The sequence below is a fragment of the Primulina huaijiensis genome, chromosome 11 (assembly GCF_012295235.1).
Source record: "Primulina huaijiensis isolate GDHJ02 chromosome 11, ASM1229523v2, whole genome shotgun sequence".
Lineage (NCBI taxonomy): Eukaryota > Viridiplantae > Streptophyta > Magnoliopsida > Lamiales > Gesneriaceae > Primulina > Primulina huaijiensis.
Genome location: NC_133316.1, coordinates 19,557,128 through 19,569,751, shown reverse-complemented (window position 1 = coordinate 19,569,751; position 12,624 = coordinate 19,557,128). Strand labels below are relative to the sequence as shown.

At 35.3% G+C, this 12,624-nt stretch overlaps 3 protein-coding genes across 7 annotated transcripts; 2 read left to right on the top strand and 1 right to left on the bottom strand.

Annotated features, from left to right (window-relative positions):
• The first annotated feature begins 670 nt into the window (after nucleotides 1-670).
• LOC140987729 (ubiquitin-conjugating enzyme E2 28-like) lies at nucleotides 671-5,210 on the top strand. 2 transcript variants are annotated; one of them, XM_073456374.1, is made up of 5 exons: nucleotides 671-827; nucleotides 950-1,039; nucleotides 2,355-2,482; nucleotides 3,001-3,105; nucleotides 4,843-5,210. In XM_073456374.1, the coding sequence occupies exons 2-5, from the start codon at nucleotides 970-972 to the stop codon at nucleotides 4,984-4,986; spliced, it is 447 nt and encodes a 148-aa protein (XP_073312475.1). In that variant the 5' UTR covers nucleotides 671-827; nucleotides 950-969; the 3' UTR covers nucleotides 4,987-5,210. The 2 variants fall into 2 exon arrangements, with proteins under 2 accessions (XP_073312475.1, XP_073312476.1); XM_073456375.1 differs by having other exon boundaries at nucleotides 691-797.
• Nucleotides 5,211-7,089: 1,879 nt separating this feature from the next.
• Nucleotides 7,090-8,558, top strand: LOC140988652 (ethylene-responsive transcription factor CRF5-like). The gene has a single exon (XM_073457690.1). The coding sequence runs from the start codon at nucleotides 7,395-7,397 to the stop codon at nucleotides 8,355-8,357; it is 963 nt and encodes a 320-aa protein (XP_073313791.1). The 5' UTR covers nucleotides 7,090-7,394; the 3' UTR covers nucleotides 8,358-8,558.
• Nucleotides 8,559-9,768: 1,210 nt separating this feature from the next.
• On the bottom strand, nucleotides 9,769-12,578 carry LOC140988963 (pyruvate dehydrogenase E1 component subunit beta-like). 4 transcript variants are annotated; one of them, XM_073458084.1, is made up of 5 exons: nucleotides 12,443-12,578; nucleotides 11,853-12,008; nucleotides 11,456-11,559; nucleotides 11,323-11,366; nucleotides 9,769-10,841 (listed from the first exon to the last, which is right to left on the bottom strand). In XM_073458084.1, the coding sequence occupies exons 2-5, from the start codon at nucleotides 11,947-11,949 to the stop codon at nucleotides 9,869-9,871; spliced, it is 1,218 nt and encodes a 405-aa protein (XP_073314185.1). In that variant the 5' UTR covers nucleotides 11,950-12,008; nucleotides 12,443-12,578; the 3' UTR covers nucleotides 9,769-9,868. The 4 variants fall into 4 exon arrangements, with proteins under 4 accessions (XP_073314185.1, XP_073314184.1, XP_073314183.1 ...); XM_073458083.1 differs by having other exon boundaries at nucleotides 11,853-11,995; nucleotides 12,443-12,577; XM_073458082.1 differs by having other exon boundaries at nucleotides 11,853-11,962; nucleotides 12,443-12,577.
• Between the last annotated feature and the right edge of the window lie 46 nt (nucleotides 12,579-12,624).

Sequence of the window (12,624 nt, the reverse complement as noted above, 5' to 3'; positions counted from 1 at the left end):
TATTTTGGGAAAAATTTGAAAACTAGGTATCAAATCCAAAGTTAAAAAACTTTGGGTACTGATACACAAGTTGCCCATGAATTTTCCCATCTCTGTTTCATGCTAAGTTTTAACAGTCTCCATACAAAAATCCAATGAAATAAAAATAACGTATCATTAACATTTAATCAGATTTAGAATCAAAACATAAGTCAGAAGAATTCACATCATATGCAAACGGGCTTCAAGAATCAATAAAAAAAACTTGAACATAAGAGTAAAAATAAAGACTGAGGTAGATCTTACAGACAACTTGAATGAATTAATTGCTGGTTTAAAATTCTTTGTAACATACTACTATAGTAGCAGCAGTCGAATAAATAATCATAAAAAAATTGTAAATTGATTCTTCTAATTTTAACTTCATGTGATACCAATATTATACATTTGTTTTTAATTTTCTAAACTTCAATAAACACTTTTGTTTTTATTTTTTTTAATTACAACAATTCACATAGCATTTTAGACCCTCGACAATTTGTCAAATTTCACTATAGTCTCTTGATAATTATAAAAAAAACTGTACACACGCACTACGTGTGCCAAGTAGCTAGTTATTATTAATGTTATCAGGATCCTTGAAACATGAAGAATAATATCTGAATTATGTTTTATTCAAGAACATTAATTATTTCTTAAAATAATTATTAAAATTGAAAAAGGTAAATAAAATAAAAGTCTGCCCTAAGTCGTCGATTTGCGTCAAGTAACAGCAGAGCAGCTGCAGCGAAAGGAGAAAACCAAGGAAAAGCTAAAGCGTAATCGCCTCCCATTTTCTATTTTAATCAGTACGTATTCATAAGTATAAAGTATATAATCTCCTTATATTTCATTTGTAATAAACAAATCGTTTGGTCATCGACATTTTACATTTACGGGGTCTTTTCTTCTTGGTGAAATTTTACATTAGATCGGACGATTTTTGGGTCGATGGCTTCGAAACGGATCTTGAAGGAGCTCAAGGATTTGCAGAAAGACCCTCCTACTTCTTGCAGCGCTGGTAAATCGTTGACCCTTTTCATTTTTGTTACTGGTATTTTTTTAAGCGTGTCTGGATGTGTCTATATCTCGTTTCTTAGTTGTGTTTTTTTGACTTTATTGGCATATTTTTTTATCTGGGTTAGTTCGATTTTTGTTCATCCGTGTGTAGATTGGTGTTTATTCAGTGTAGGTAGCCGTGGTTTGTTGTTTAGACTGTTGTTTGCAGGTAAAATGTTGGCCTAGTCATGAATAATGGTAATTTATTTTGGGCATATGGGTGCGCAGATTAGCATTATTTTGCTAGTCTGCATAATTTTGTTGTTCGATTGTTTCAGCGAGTAAGAATGTGACTTTGGCTGTAAAGTTCAAGGCGGGGGTGTTATTGGTCCTCGTTGCAGCTTGTTAGTGAATACGATCAAGAAAAAAAGTAGTAGTTTGTGCTTATGAACTTGTTGATTAACGATTTTATTTGAGCGACTGAGCGATTTTATGGTTACAATCAATTGCTGCTGATAAACGTTATCTCGGTTGTGGAAATTTTTTGGTGCACATGTTAATAATAATACATTTTGTGAGTTTTGTGTTAATTTTTAAAGTTGGTGTATGTTCTCTAAATGATCATAGGTCCATAAAGCCTCTCAAATTGAGGTGAAAATGAATTTTCTACTATTGAAATTCAGCTAGGGGCTTCTTACGATCCGCGCCTTGGAGCTAAGCCATAAAATATTTGATGTTTGTCATGAATTGATAGTATTTGTGCACAGTTATTCTTACGTTATATACAAACTATGAATTATATATTTTGTAACCAAAAGTTGAGCATCCGTATTTGCTATGTGCCCCTAGGTAAAAGTCTACAATCCATTTACTTATTTGTAGAAACTCTGTTCTCTCGCCAACAGACTGAATCTCATAATTAATTGGGTAAAAGAGATTCTATTGCAAGTATATATGCATTGTTTTACGTCTGCATATCTTTATCACATAAAAACCTTGAGAACTTCAAACATTTATAGTGGACTGCGTTCTATTCACACACCCTTTATCCATATAAACCAATTGCAAAGTTTTTACCTGCCTCCTTTTTGCCCTGAATGGTGCAAACACTTCCATCGACTATATTGGTATTTTAAAGGAAATTAAATCATAATCGGAAAGTATCCACAGTTATTCTTGCAATATTTTGTTTTTTATTATAAAAAATGTTGCTATGACACCAGTACTGCTGGACTTGCTTTTGACACTTGAACTCTACTCGATTGGTAGTTGATCCCCTTTTTCCACCCTTTTTCCTTGTTTCGAATGAAAACGTGATATACCTTTTGTTGTAACAGGACCTGTTGGTGAGGACATGTTTCACTGGCAAGCAACAATAATGGGACCACAGGATAGTCCCTATGCAGGCGGAGTGTTTTTAGTCACTATTCATTTTCCCCCTGATTACCCTTTCAAGCCTCCAAAGGTATGACCTTTCATAATATAATATTTGTGAATTTTGACTCTTTATTTACTGACTCGTCGTTGTAAAAAAATATCAATACTGCCACATTTGTCCTTAATAATATGTGATTGTGATTTCTGTCGAAATGATTTTGTTTTAATTTCTTTTCGAATGCAACTTCACAGAGTAATTTATTTGCAGTCTTTTATTGAGTAAGTTTCTTAAAAACTAAGGTTTTATTTGTGCGACTTCTATGTATATGAGTGATATCATTCCAGCACTTATTTTTTTAAAAAATACTTCTGATTTCTTTCAATTTTCAACCTGAATCTGGTGGAAAAAACTTGATACTTAGTTTCAATTTTCCCTACAAGTGTCGATAAATTAATTAGAAAATCGAAAAACTTCAAATTCTATTTTCCATGTATATATTATTATGTACGTGTTAATTTGGTTCTTGCAGACTATTATAATCAAATTCTTTCAGCTCTTTAACATTGTTGAAATTGTAGTGTGCTTTTGTAATTAAACTTTTGCAGGTTGCATTCCGGACTAAAGTTTTTCACCCAAACATTAACAGCAATGGTAGCATTTGCCTTGACATCTTGAAGGAGCAGTGGAGCCCAGCCTTGACAATTTCCAAGGTTGTCACGTGTTATCGCTTGTATGCTTTCTCGTAATTTAATCTGTGTCAGGTTCACATTTACATCTCGAAACCAATGGTGGCTTTGATTGAGTAGATTAAAGGTGAATTAGCTGTCATAATTGTGTTTTGGAATGAGGTGAAACACTTTTACTGTAGATAATTTCCTTTTTCCAATGGTTCCCAAATTTCTCACAATCTATAATCTTCAACTTAACGACCAAAAATGCTTTAAAATGTGCTTCAGACTGAATCTTTCCATTCATCTCTTCTACAAGTCCTACCCCATCAATTCGTCAGCACAGTAAGTAGCTTCCAAGAACTCATCATTCTTCTCTACTTCTAAAGTCATATTTGGGGATGTAAGATGAGTTGGGTTGGCTCGCAAGCCTGACGAGCCATCTTGTGTGGAGCTCAATCAAGCTAAGGTTTTCTTAAGCGTCCAATTTTATTTGCTCATGAGCTTTATGTAAATTTTAAAGATTATTTATATGAATTTAAAATTAATTAATAGTATAATATTATTATTAGATAAAAATACTGTAATTAATTTTACGTATGAAGTTCATTAACAAGTTCTTGAGTTCAAGCTTACTAGCCAAACTCGTGATATGAGCTCGCTAACACGTTCATGAACAAATTTTTTGAACTCGAGCTTCTTTATTAAGAGCTCGAACGGCTTGAACTAGAGTTCAAGATTGTACCTTTGTAGTCTAGCTCAAGCTCGAGCTTGATTCATACACCTTGACGGTAGTAGTTTATTCTCATGTACAATATTAATATAAAGTAGCATGTAGGTAATGTATTGTTGCATTAGTTTTTCCTGCCATTGTTGTCTTCGGAATCACGGCATTTTACAATTGTCATCCATCGGTGTGTCCTGTGCTACTGGATACCCATCTTTCCGTTTGTTGTTTCCTTTGGAAAATTCTAAAGTGGAGAAACCATTCTTTTGGACTTGAGGTGGTTGCTTTTGAGTTCCTATGTTACAATGAAGGCCCACCTGGTTTTCTAGCTGGCTACATGTGAATTCTGCTATTGTCAAAGAAGACTTAACCCATTTTTTTGGTGGCCGCTTTTGGACCCTACAGTTGCGTTTGAAGACCCACCTTCAATTTTCATGGTAGCTGTGTTACTTGTGGACCTATTTTTTTGTTTCATGGAGATTGGTAAGCATTGGCATGTGTATATATACAGAAGATAAAATATATTAACAGAAAAAAATTACTCGATACTCAGAACATTCAGTGTGGACTCAGGCATACAATCGTTGTTTAAGAAAATAAATTAACCACCACCAACCTTGAAAGGGCTGATATGTAGAGATTTTGCCACTAAATCCGAGCTTGGATTGAACAAAAATGATGAAAAAAAATAAAATGCTTGAGGATTTTGCACGGAGTCTCTTTACCGTGAGGAGGAAAAACATGTGCATCCCTTTTGGAGGTCTCTTTGTTCCTTGCTGCCTGAGGCCCTGAGCATTGACTTGAAATTAATGAAAATGAAAATTCTCAAGGACTTTACTAAGTCTCTTAACCATGAGGAGGAAAAACACGTGCAACTCTTATGAAATTAGATATTCGAAAAGGTTAGAGTGAAGGGTTCGAGGGAATAAGCTATGAGCTCAATTTGGTGCAGCTTATCAACTTATATTATTAAGCTCTTGCAACATGTTTTATCTGTTCCTTGAAATTAAAGTCCTATCTGTTCCTCGACGATTAATCAGTGTGGTTTCTAGGTACTGCTCTCAATATGTTCCCTTTTGACGGATCCAAACCCCGATGACCCTCTGGTGCCAGAAATTGCTCATATGTATAAGACTGACAAAGCCAAGTACGAGCAAACAGCAAGGAGCTGGACTCAGAAATATGCTATGGGTTAGTATTATTTGTCGCCATTATAAAATGTGCATGTGCTCTACGATCTTATAGTTGAAGAAATCCTGGAACTGATGCAATGGTGTCTTGAATTGTTTATGTGGAATGATTGTTGGAAAAGACTGGGCACGTTCTATTGACTATGTTTGATCTGTAACGTTGAGTAACTTCTATCATCTATAATCTACTGTTTTTAATTTTATAAATAAGTTTACTTCACAGTTTCTGATCTAGGAAACAAACTAACTACGAATCTGTTATATGGAGTGGATTGTATTTATGTTACCTATCAAATACATTGATGGGATGTTCGCAAGTACTGTTGCGAGGTCTGAGTGTATATTTGCACCAGAATGAGTACCTTTATGGATAAGAATCAAACCATGAATATGTTCTCCACTGTCTTTAAATTTCTTCATGGATCAAATATACTGACGTGAAGATCATCAGTTCTATCAAGGGACACCTACTAAGCATCCTGTGTGGATAATAGGTAGATCTGCACTGGAATGAATACCTCAGTAAAAAAAAATCGTAACCATGAATCTATTACATGGTTGTATATAATTTGTGTCTCGAATATGTTGATGGGATAATAATCCATCCTATTATGGAACAGTCCGTAATCTCAGAATTGATGATGTACCACCCAACGTGGGTTTGCATAAGATTGAGCATCTTATAGCCACATTACCAGTGACAGAAGGCACTCTAAATTCTGAAATGCACATGAAATATTTACTGAATTTGGCAGTTGTTGCGTCAGTTTCTTAAAATTGGAATGTCTCTAAATGAACCTGTTCATGCAAACTTTGAAAACAAACAAAACATGTAAATTTTGATCTCATCTCTTTTTTAAAAAAAAATCGAAGAATTGTTCTTTCTTGAAATAAAATTTGGATATTTTACTATCATATGTGTGATTGTTGACTCTTTAGTTTCCGTTTTGAATAATTTGTTTAAGTTTTGTTGCGACAAAAACCTTGAAAGGTGTATCAGAAGCAACTTTTTGATCTGGGTAACTTTTGCTGTCAAATTTGGAAATTTGTACTATGGGGAAACTTGGTGGCAAGTAATAATGTTTTTGCTTGTTTGTATTCAACTTTAGAGCCACCACCATTCAACAACAATGGATACGATCCTAGTCATGAATCTTTATGATTCATGGCCCATCGCAGTACTACGACCCCCTTTGCAATGCCAGATAGCATAATTTTAAGTGGAGGATGATCGTTCCTTTTAATTAAATAATTCAATATTTAATTACAACTTTTTAAAATATAATTATAAATTGGCTATATATATATATATAAAACTTTCAATTAATAATTGTGCTCCTAAAGTTGTAGCTCGAATTAACTGTTTTTATTTTGCTGATTCATAGTCGATATGATCTAATAACTTGAACTTCAAAAAAATAGACATCGCGGAAGGAAAAATGACACCAATCATTTAAAAATACATATGAATATTATTTGAAGCGAAAGTTGAAACTCTCATGAGAAACGATATTCTAGATCTATGAAAATATATTAATTTTTACGTGAGAATTTATTTTAAATATGTTGATAATAATGTTTTAATACGTACGTCGTACAGTAATCAATCTTAATAAAATCTGACGAACCAACTTTCGAGCTTTAAGGTAAAACGTTATCCAATTTGAAACGACCCAAGTGATGGTCTACGTATCTTGAGGCGAAAACAATCAGTTCGTTTTGGATGCAGGTTGAATTATTCTTTCAATATATATCGTTTTTTTTATTTATTTTAGAAAAGGACTCTTTTTTTTATTCAACGCATTTTGTGGGTGACGAGGTGTCAAGAGTTTCTCTTTTCTTGAAGGCCAAGTTCAGAAGTTGTACTTCCTCGTAATTCACGTCCAATGAGTCGGTGCGTGTTGGATGCGGCGAGTCGCTTGGGATCTCCCGTGTTACATGGATCTGCTTCCGGTTGGAATTTCGTTGCAATAATTATGGTGGCATATATATATATTTAAATAAAAGTTACCCTTAATTGGAAGTTGAATTATATCAAAGTTATTTTCAATATAAGAGTGTCCATTTATATCTATATAATAATTATACATAATTTTCATTTTTTGTTGTAATTTTTAATTCAATAGCGCAGACAATAAATAAAGAAAATCCCATATTAATAAATCATTTTAAATTTGTCTACTTTTTGGTTAATAAAATTTGATCCCAAGGTTTATGGGGTCTCCACCTACTTAAATGGATTCTCAAAGCACATTTTCTCCTTCTTCACTCACTTGCACACCTTCTATTCTCAATAATTTGCCATCAGTTGCTCCACTTTTTCTCTCCTATGATCCTGTTTTATACTGTAACTCACTCTGATTTTCCCTCCTCTCGTTAATATTTACCATTTACTACTCTGAAAATTTTGATGAATGGATTCGAAAGACTCGAAACCCGTCAAGTTTTCGGTCCACAAGACCACCACCACCGTGCTGCTTCCTCCCCTGCCGTGTAAAAAGGCATGTAAAAGGAGTTTCAGCTCAAACACGCCGCGTTTAGTGACGATTTCTGTCACTGATTGTGATGCTACTGATTCTTCAGGTGATGAATGTGAGATGGAGAATTTTCGGCGAGTGAGGAAGCATGTGAGTGAGGTTAGAATGGAGACAAGGAGTAAGTTCAGCAAGAGAACTACGGAAGAAAAGAGTCTTTCGGATGCGAGAAAGAAAAAGAGGCCAGCTGCGGAGCAGAGGGTGGTGGGAGCGCCGGGGAAGAAGTTTCGTGGCGTCAGGCAGCGCCCATGGGGGAAATGGGCGGCTGAAATACGTGATCCAACGAGGAGGACCAGGGTTTGGCTCGGGACATACGACACGGCGGAGGAGGCGGCGCTAGTTTACGACAGGGCTGCAATTCAGATACGCGGCCCGGATGCTCAGACAAATTTCATAAAGCCGCCGGTTAGGGTGTCTCCGTCGACGTATCCGGCCGCGGATGCCGTTTTGACATCGGTCTCCGGCTATGACTCAGGCAAAGAGGAGTCTTGTGAGAATCTCTGCTCACCCACCTCTGTTTTAAGGTTTAGCAATAACAACAAAGCTCCGGTTCGGTCTAACGCATCCGTGGTTCGGTCCGAGTTCAAAAAAATTGGAGCAACTTTGTTCGAACCGGTCTTCCTAGATAACAAGGATTTCTTGGTTGATGAATGTTTACCTTTGGATCAATGTTTTTTGAAGGATTATTTTGATTTCCGGTCTCCTCTTCCATTGATCTACGACGAAATCACCCCGCCGGACCAAAATATAGACGTGGCTGCGATTGACGACATGGGATGTGATTTCGAGTCTTTAACATGGGATGTTAACGAATTTTTTGAAGACCAAATCTTGGCGACTTAAAATGGCAAATGGGATTCGGACCTTTCGGATTGGCGACTTAGGCTCTCAAATTTGAATCTTTGGTAGGCTACGGAATAATTCTTCTGATGACAATGGTACATAATAATTTTGGTAGCATTGGTATTTTCTCGGAAAAAAATCTTGTAAATTGCATGTAGTGATTCTGTGGGTAAGTTAATGACACCTAATATCCTTAATTAATTTGTGGTATGAATAATCAAACATTTACTAATAGACAGTGTTTGTCCGAGCCAAGAAGAATGAATGTTTGCCTCTTTAATAGAAAACATTTCATATTAAAGGTATTAATTTTTTCAAATTTCTTGGATCTCGTTTTATAGCTCACCAGAATCCTGATTTTGTTCTACAAATGACAAATCCAAAATTAATTCAAATATCTTAGCTTCATCGTAAATAGGCTTACTATCAAAATTTTAAATAATGAAGCTGCGAAATCTCGAGTTCAAATCTTGTAGAATAGGAAAAAAATATTCGTTAGAAGAACTTCCTCCATGACGGATTCGATCTATCACAACCATATATATATATGTGTGTGTTTATACGTAATCTAATTTTAAATTATCTTATAGTTTCGTAAGGCGACGGGTCTAGACTGAGCAAAAACATTAATTGATACGTGAAGTGCGAACTTGTGTACGGTTATCGTACCTCACTCTGGTCTGTAACATACAATCTATGTCGATTTGTCGGCTTTCACTAGGTCTCTGGACGCCGAAAAGCACACATTTATTATTATTTTTGGGAAAAAATCTTATAGAATCATAATTAATATAACAAAAACTTCTTTCATGGATCAATTTTATCATCAAAAAATATAAAAAAAAATATTAATTATTTTTTACTTTAAATATGAATCATATTTAATTACATACTTTAAATATGTATCATAACATAACTACTCAATTAATATTCGATGATGTCTCATAACACAAATCATTAATGATTTTACTTTCACGAAATTTATTAATGATGCAAATTTTGAACCATTTCATTTCTCTTGCTTTGCCTGAACATTTTGTATAATATAAGACGAAATTTTCAATCGTGTAAAATGACAAGAGATGGGGGGGGGGGGTTTAAGGATATTTTGTAAAATTATTGGTATTATAATTGATATATATATCTATAAAATAAAAGAAGCCGTGCCAGAGAAGCTTGATTGGCTTTAAGATAGTCATGTGATTGTTCGAGAAAAAGTGAGACATATTGCACTATTTCACATTTAAATACTACTTTATTTTATTTGTATTATTTGGAATGATAAGACGTTTGATTCATCCAACTTAATTATTTATACACAAAATAAAATCCCATTTTGTTGTTTGAAAATGAAATAATATCTAATACTTTTTTCCGGAAAAAAAGAAAGGAAAAGAAAAGAAAATTTAAATATTCTAAAATCACACATCTCAAATTTCTCCATTAATCAAACAAGTTTTGTAGGCGAGGTGTTGAAGTTACTGGAAAGTATGAGGAAACGGCACTGTTTGCTACTGGCAAAGCTGCTCGAATGCAGCAACAATCTGTGCTGGTTGAACCACAGTCCACTCCTCTAACACACCTGCGTATGGAGTCGGCACATCCTGTGACGACAAACACAGGATTGGAGCATCCAGATAGTCATGGAAATTTTCGTTTATCGATGCTGTCAAGCTCGCGCCAATGCCACCGGTTCTCATACACTCCTCCACGATCAGCACACGATGAGTTTTCTTCACAGAATTCCCGATGGTGTGAAGATCAAAGGGTTTCAATGATCTGATATCGATAACCTCAGGGTCATATCCTTTGTTCACCAGAGTTTTGGCAGCCTGCATGACATGATACCTCATTCTAGAGTAGGTTAGAATTGTAGCGTGCTCCCCCTTTCTAACCATCTCGGCTTCTTCAAGATTCAATATGTATTCTTCATCCGGGATCCTCTCTTTGATATTGTAGAGCAAAACATGCTCAAAGAGAATCACCGGATTATCACTTCTAATAGCAGCTTTCATCAAACCCTTGGCATTGTAGGGTGTTGAGCAAGCAACCATTTGAATCCCAGGAATTGATTGGAAATATGATTCGAGACGCTGAGAGTGCTCTGCTCCAAGCTGTTTACCAACTCCACCAGGTCCTCGGATGACAACTGGTATCTTGAACTGACCACCAGATGTGTAATGGAGCATGCCACAGTTATTGGAGATTTGATTGAAAGCAAGAAGGAGAAAGCCCATGTTCATTCCCTCGACAATGGGGCGTAGGCCGGTCATGGCAGCTCCGATAGCCATGCCAGTAAATGAGTTTTCAGCAATGGGAGTGTCGAGAACCCTGAGATCTCCATACTTAGTCGCCAAGCCCTTCGTCACCTTGTATGAACCTCCATAGTGGCCAACATCTTCTCCCATTACACAAACATTTGGATCTCTGTCCATTTCTTCTTCAAGGCCTTCACGAAGAGCTTCGAAAAGCAAAACTTCATGGCTGGGAATAAAAAATTATCCCATTAAGCGATCATGTAAACTCAACCGGAATTAAGGCAGATAAAAATTATTATTAGTCACTAAAATACCAAATACGATTAAGAAATTATCCTTTTTCACCAACTTCTACAACAATCGGAGACAAATTACAGTAAAAACCTAGAGGATTCACCACGTTGTTTGTTTGGTTTAAAGTATGTAATATGACAACACTAACATTCGACAGAGTGAGAGTTCCACCTTGCTGGTATTATAAACACTCTTGGGTTTTTCTACTTTTTGAGGTAAGATTGTTACTACAGAATGACAGTAAAATCAATGACCCGGTAAATCAATCCAAATGACAATATTCTAGATCAAATTATTAGCAGACAGAAAGCACGCTACGAGTTAAGACCAATGTCGAGAAGAGGAAAAAGTAAAAATGAGCATTCAAATTTTAAGCCAGAAAAGTTTACAATAGATAAATTGTTGAAGCATACCCGGGATTGGAAGCAGTAGAAGTCGTTGCCTTTTCTTGCTTTGTCTACAACATAGAGAAGTAAAATATACAATAAGAGAAATCAAACAAGCGGATGAGAGCGTTCCACACAAGGAGAAAGAAGCGAAAATTACTGCAACCGCATTAGTTGTTAGCCCTCCCCTTCTATTCTTGTCTCCATTTAAGACAGAGGGCAAACTTCCATCAGATCTAATGACAAAGAAGCCAACTCTCCTCTCTGGAAAATTTGATTCGTAGACAGAACAAAGAGCAAGCTTATAGAACATAAAATGTAACTTGTTTAGTGCAGCTAGTTACGCTCATTATGAGACATAACGAAAAGCAATCACATATAGAAATGAATAAATTTAAAATACTTTGAAAAAAGAAACACCTTATTAAATTCTACTATGCCAAATATGGAACCAGCTTTGGCATCAAATTATTACAAATGTAATTCAAGGGGGAAAAAGAAATCTTTAACATAACTAACAAATTCAGTTCGAACAAAAAAATCAAGAAAATAAAAACCTGGGAGAGTTCTGCGGGAACCCGGATGAAGGATTTTGCAATTGGCAGACGAAAAAACACTTGCCAATCCAATCCCTTGCATGATCACAGTCGCCATCGAGAAAAAATTTCTGGAATCCAAGAAATAACGAGTGATTATTCTCCTGCAAACAGATCCTTGAAACATAAAATCATTGCAGCAATTTATTTTCTATCCCCCTCAAAGTACTCATCACAAATAATCCTAGAAAAGAAATATTACCCAATTCAACTTAAAAATATGCTTAAAAGACAATACACTAATTCTTTATTCTCCCTTGGAACAAAAACCACTGATTATCCTCTTCAATACGTAAAATACAAAATCTAACCAACAAAAAACAGTTAGATTTTTCATGTTCAATTCTACGTTCATTTCACAACAATTATCCAAAATTAGTCAATAATGTCCAAACCAAGATCATAATGTCACAAGACTGAATCATTCACAGGGTTTTATGCAGGAACAAAATTCTACAAACCCACATCCCCAAAATGGAAAGTTTTCTATCTTTCAGGTATTAAACTCTTTAGAAAAAGAAAAAAACATAAAAAAGCAAGAAATTACTTACAGATTTTCATAGAGAGATTGCTCCGCAAATTTTACGCAAAGGAGCGAGGCCAAAAGGATACTTTTTCTTTACAAGCTCAACTCAGGTGAATTTGTTTTTTTTAAGGACAAAGGAAGATTCACAGTTTGAATTGTGTGGTGCTGCGTTTTTCTACCTATATAAAGCCTACATTTTCTTTTGTC

What these genes read in the sequence shown, in the direction of transcription:
- LOC140987729 (XM_073456374.1), top strand. Translation starts at nt 970, where the DNA reads ATGGCTTCGAAACGGATCTTGAAGGAGCTCAAGGATTTGCAGAAAGAC. An exon ending in TCCTACTTCTTGCAGCGCTG is followed by an intron (nt 1,040 to 2,354) that starts GTAAATCGTTGA and finishes TTGTTGTAACAG; the next exon opens with GACCTGTTGGTGAGGACATG. An exon ending in ACCCTTTCAAGCCTCCAAAG is followed by an intron (nt 2,483 to 3,000) that starts GTATGACCTTTC and finishes AAACTTTTGCAG; the next exon opens with GTTGCATTCCGGACTAAAGT.
- LOC140988652 (XM_073457690.1), top strand. Translation starts at nt 7,395, where the DNA reads ATGGATTCGAAAGACTCGAAACCCGTCAAGTTTTCGGTCCACAAGACC.
- LOC140988963 (XM_073458084.1), bottom strand. Translation starts at nt 11,949, where the DNA reads ATGGCGACTGTGATCATGCAAGGGATTGGATTGGCAAGTGTTTTTTCG. An exon ending in TAACAACTAATGCGGTTGCA is followed by an intron (nt 11,367 to 11,455) that starts GTAATTTTCGCT and finishes TCTATGTTGTAG; the next exon opens with ACAAAGCAAGAAAAGGCAAC. An exon ending in TCTACTGCTTCCAATCCCGG is followed by an intron (nt 10,842 to 11,322) that starts GTATGCTTCAAC and finishes TTTTATTCCCAG; the next exon opens with CCATGAAGTTTTGCTTTTCG.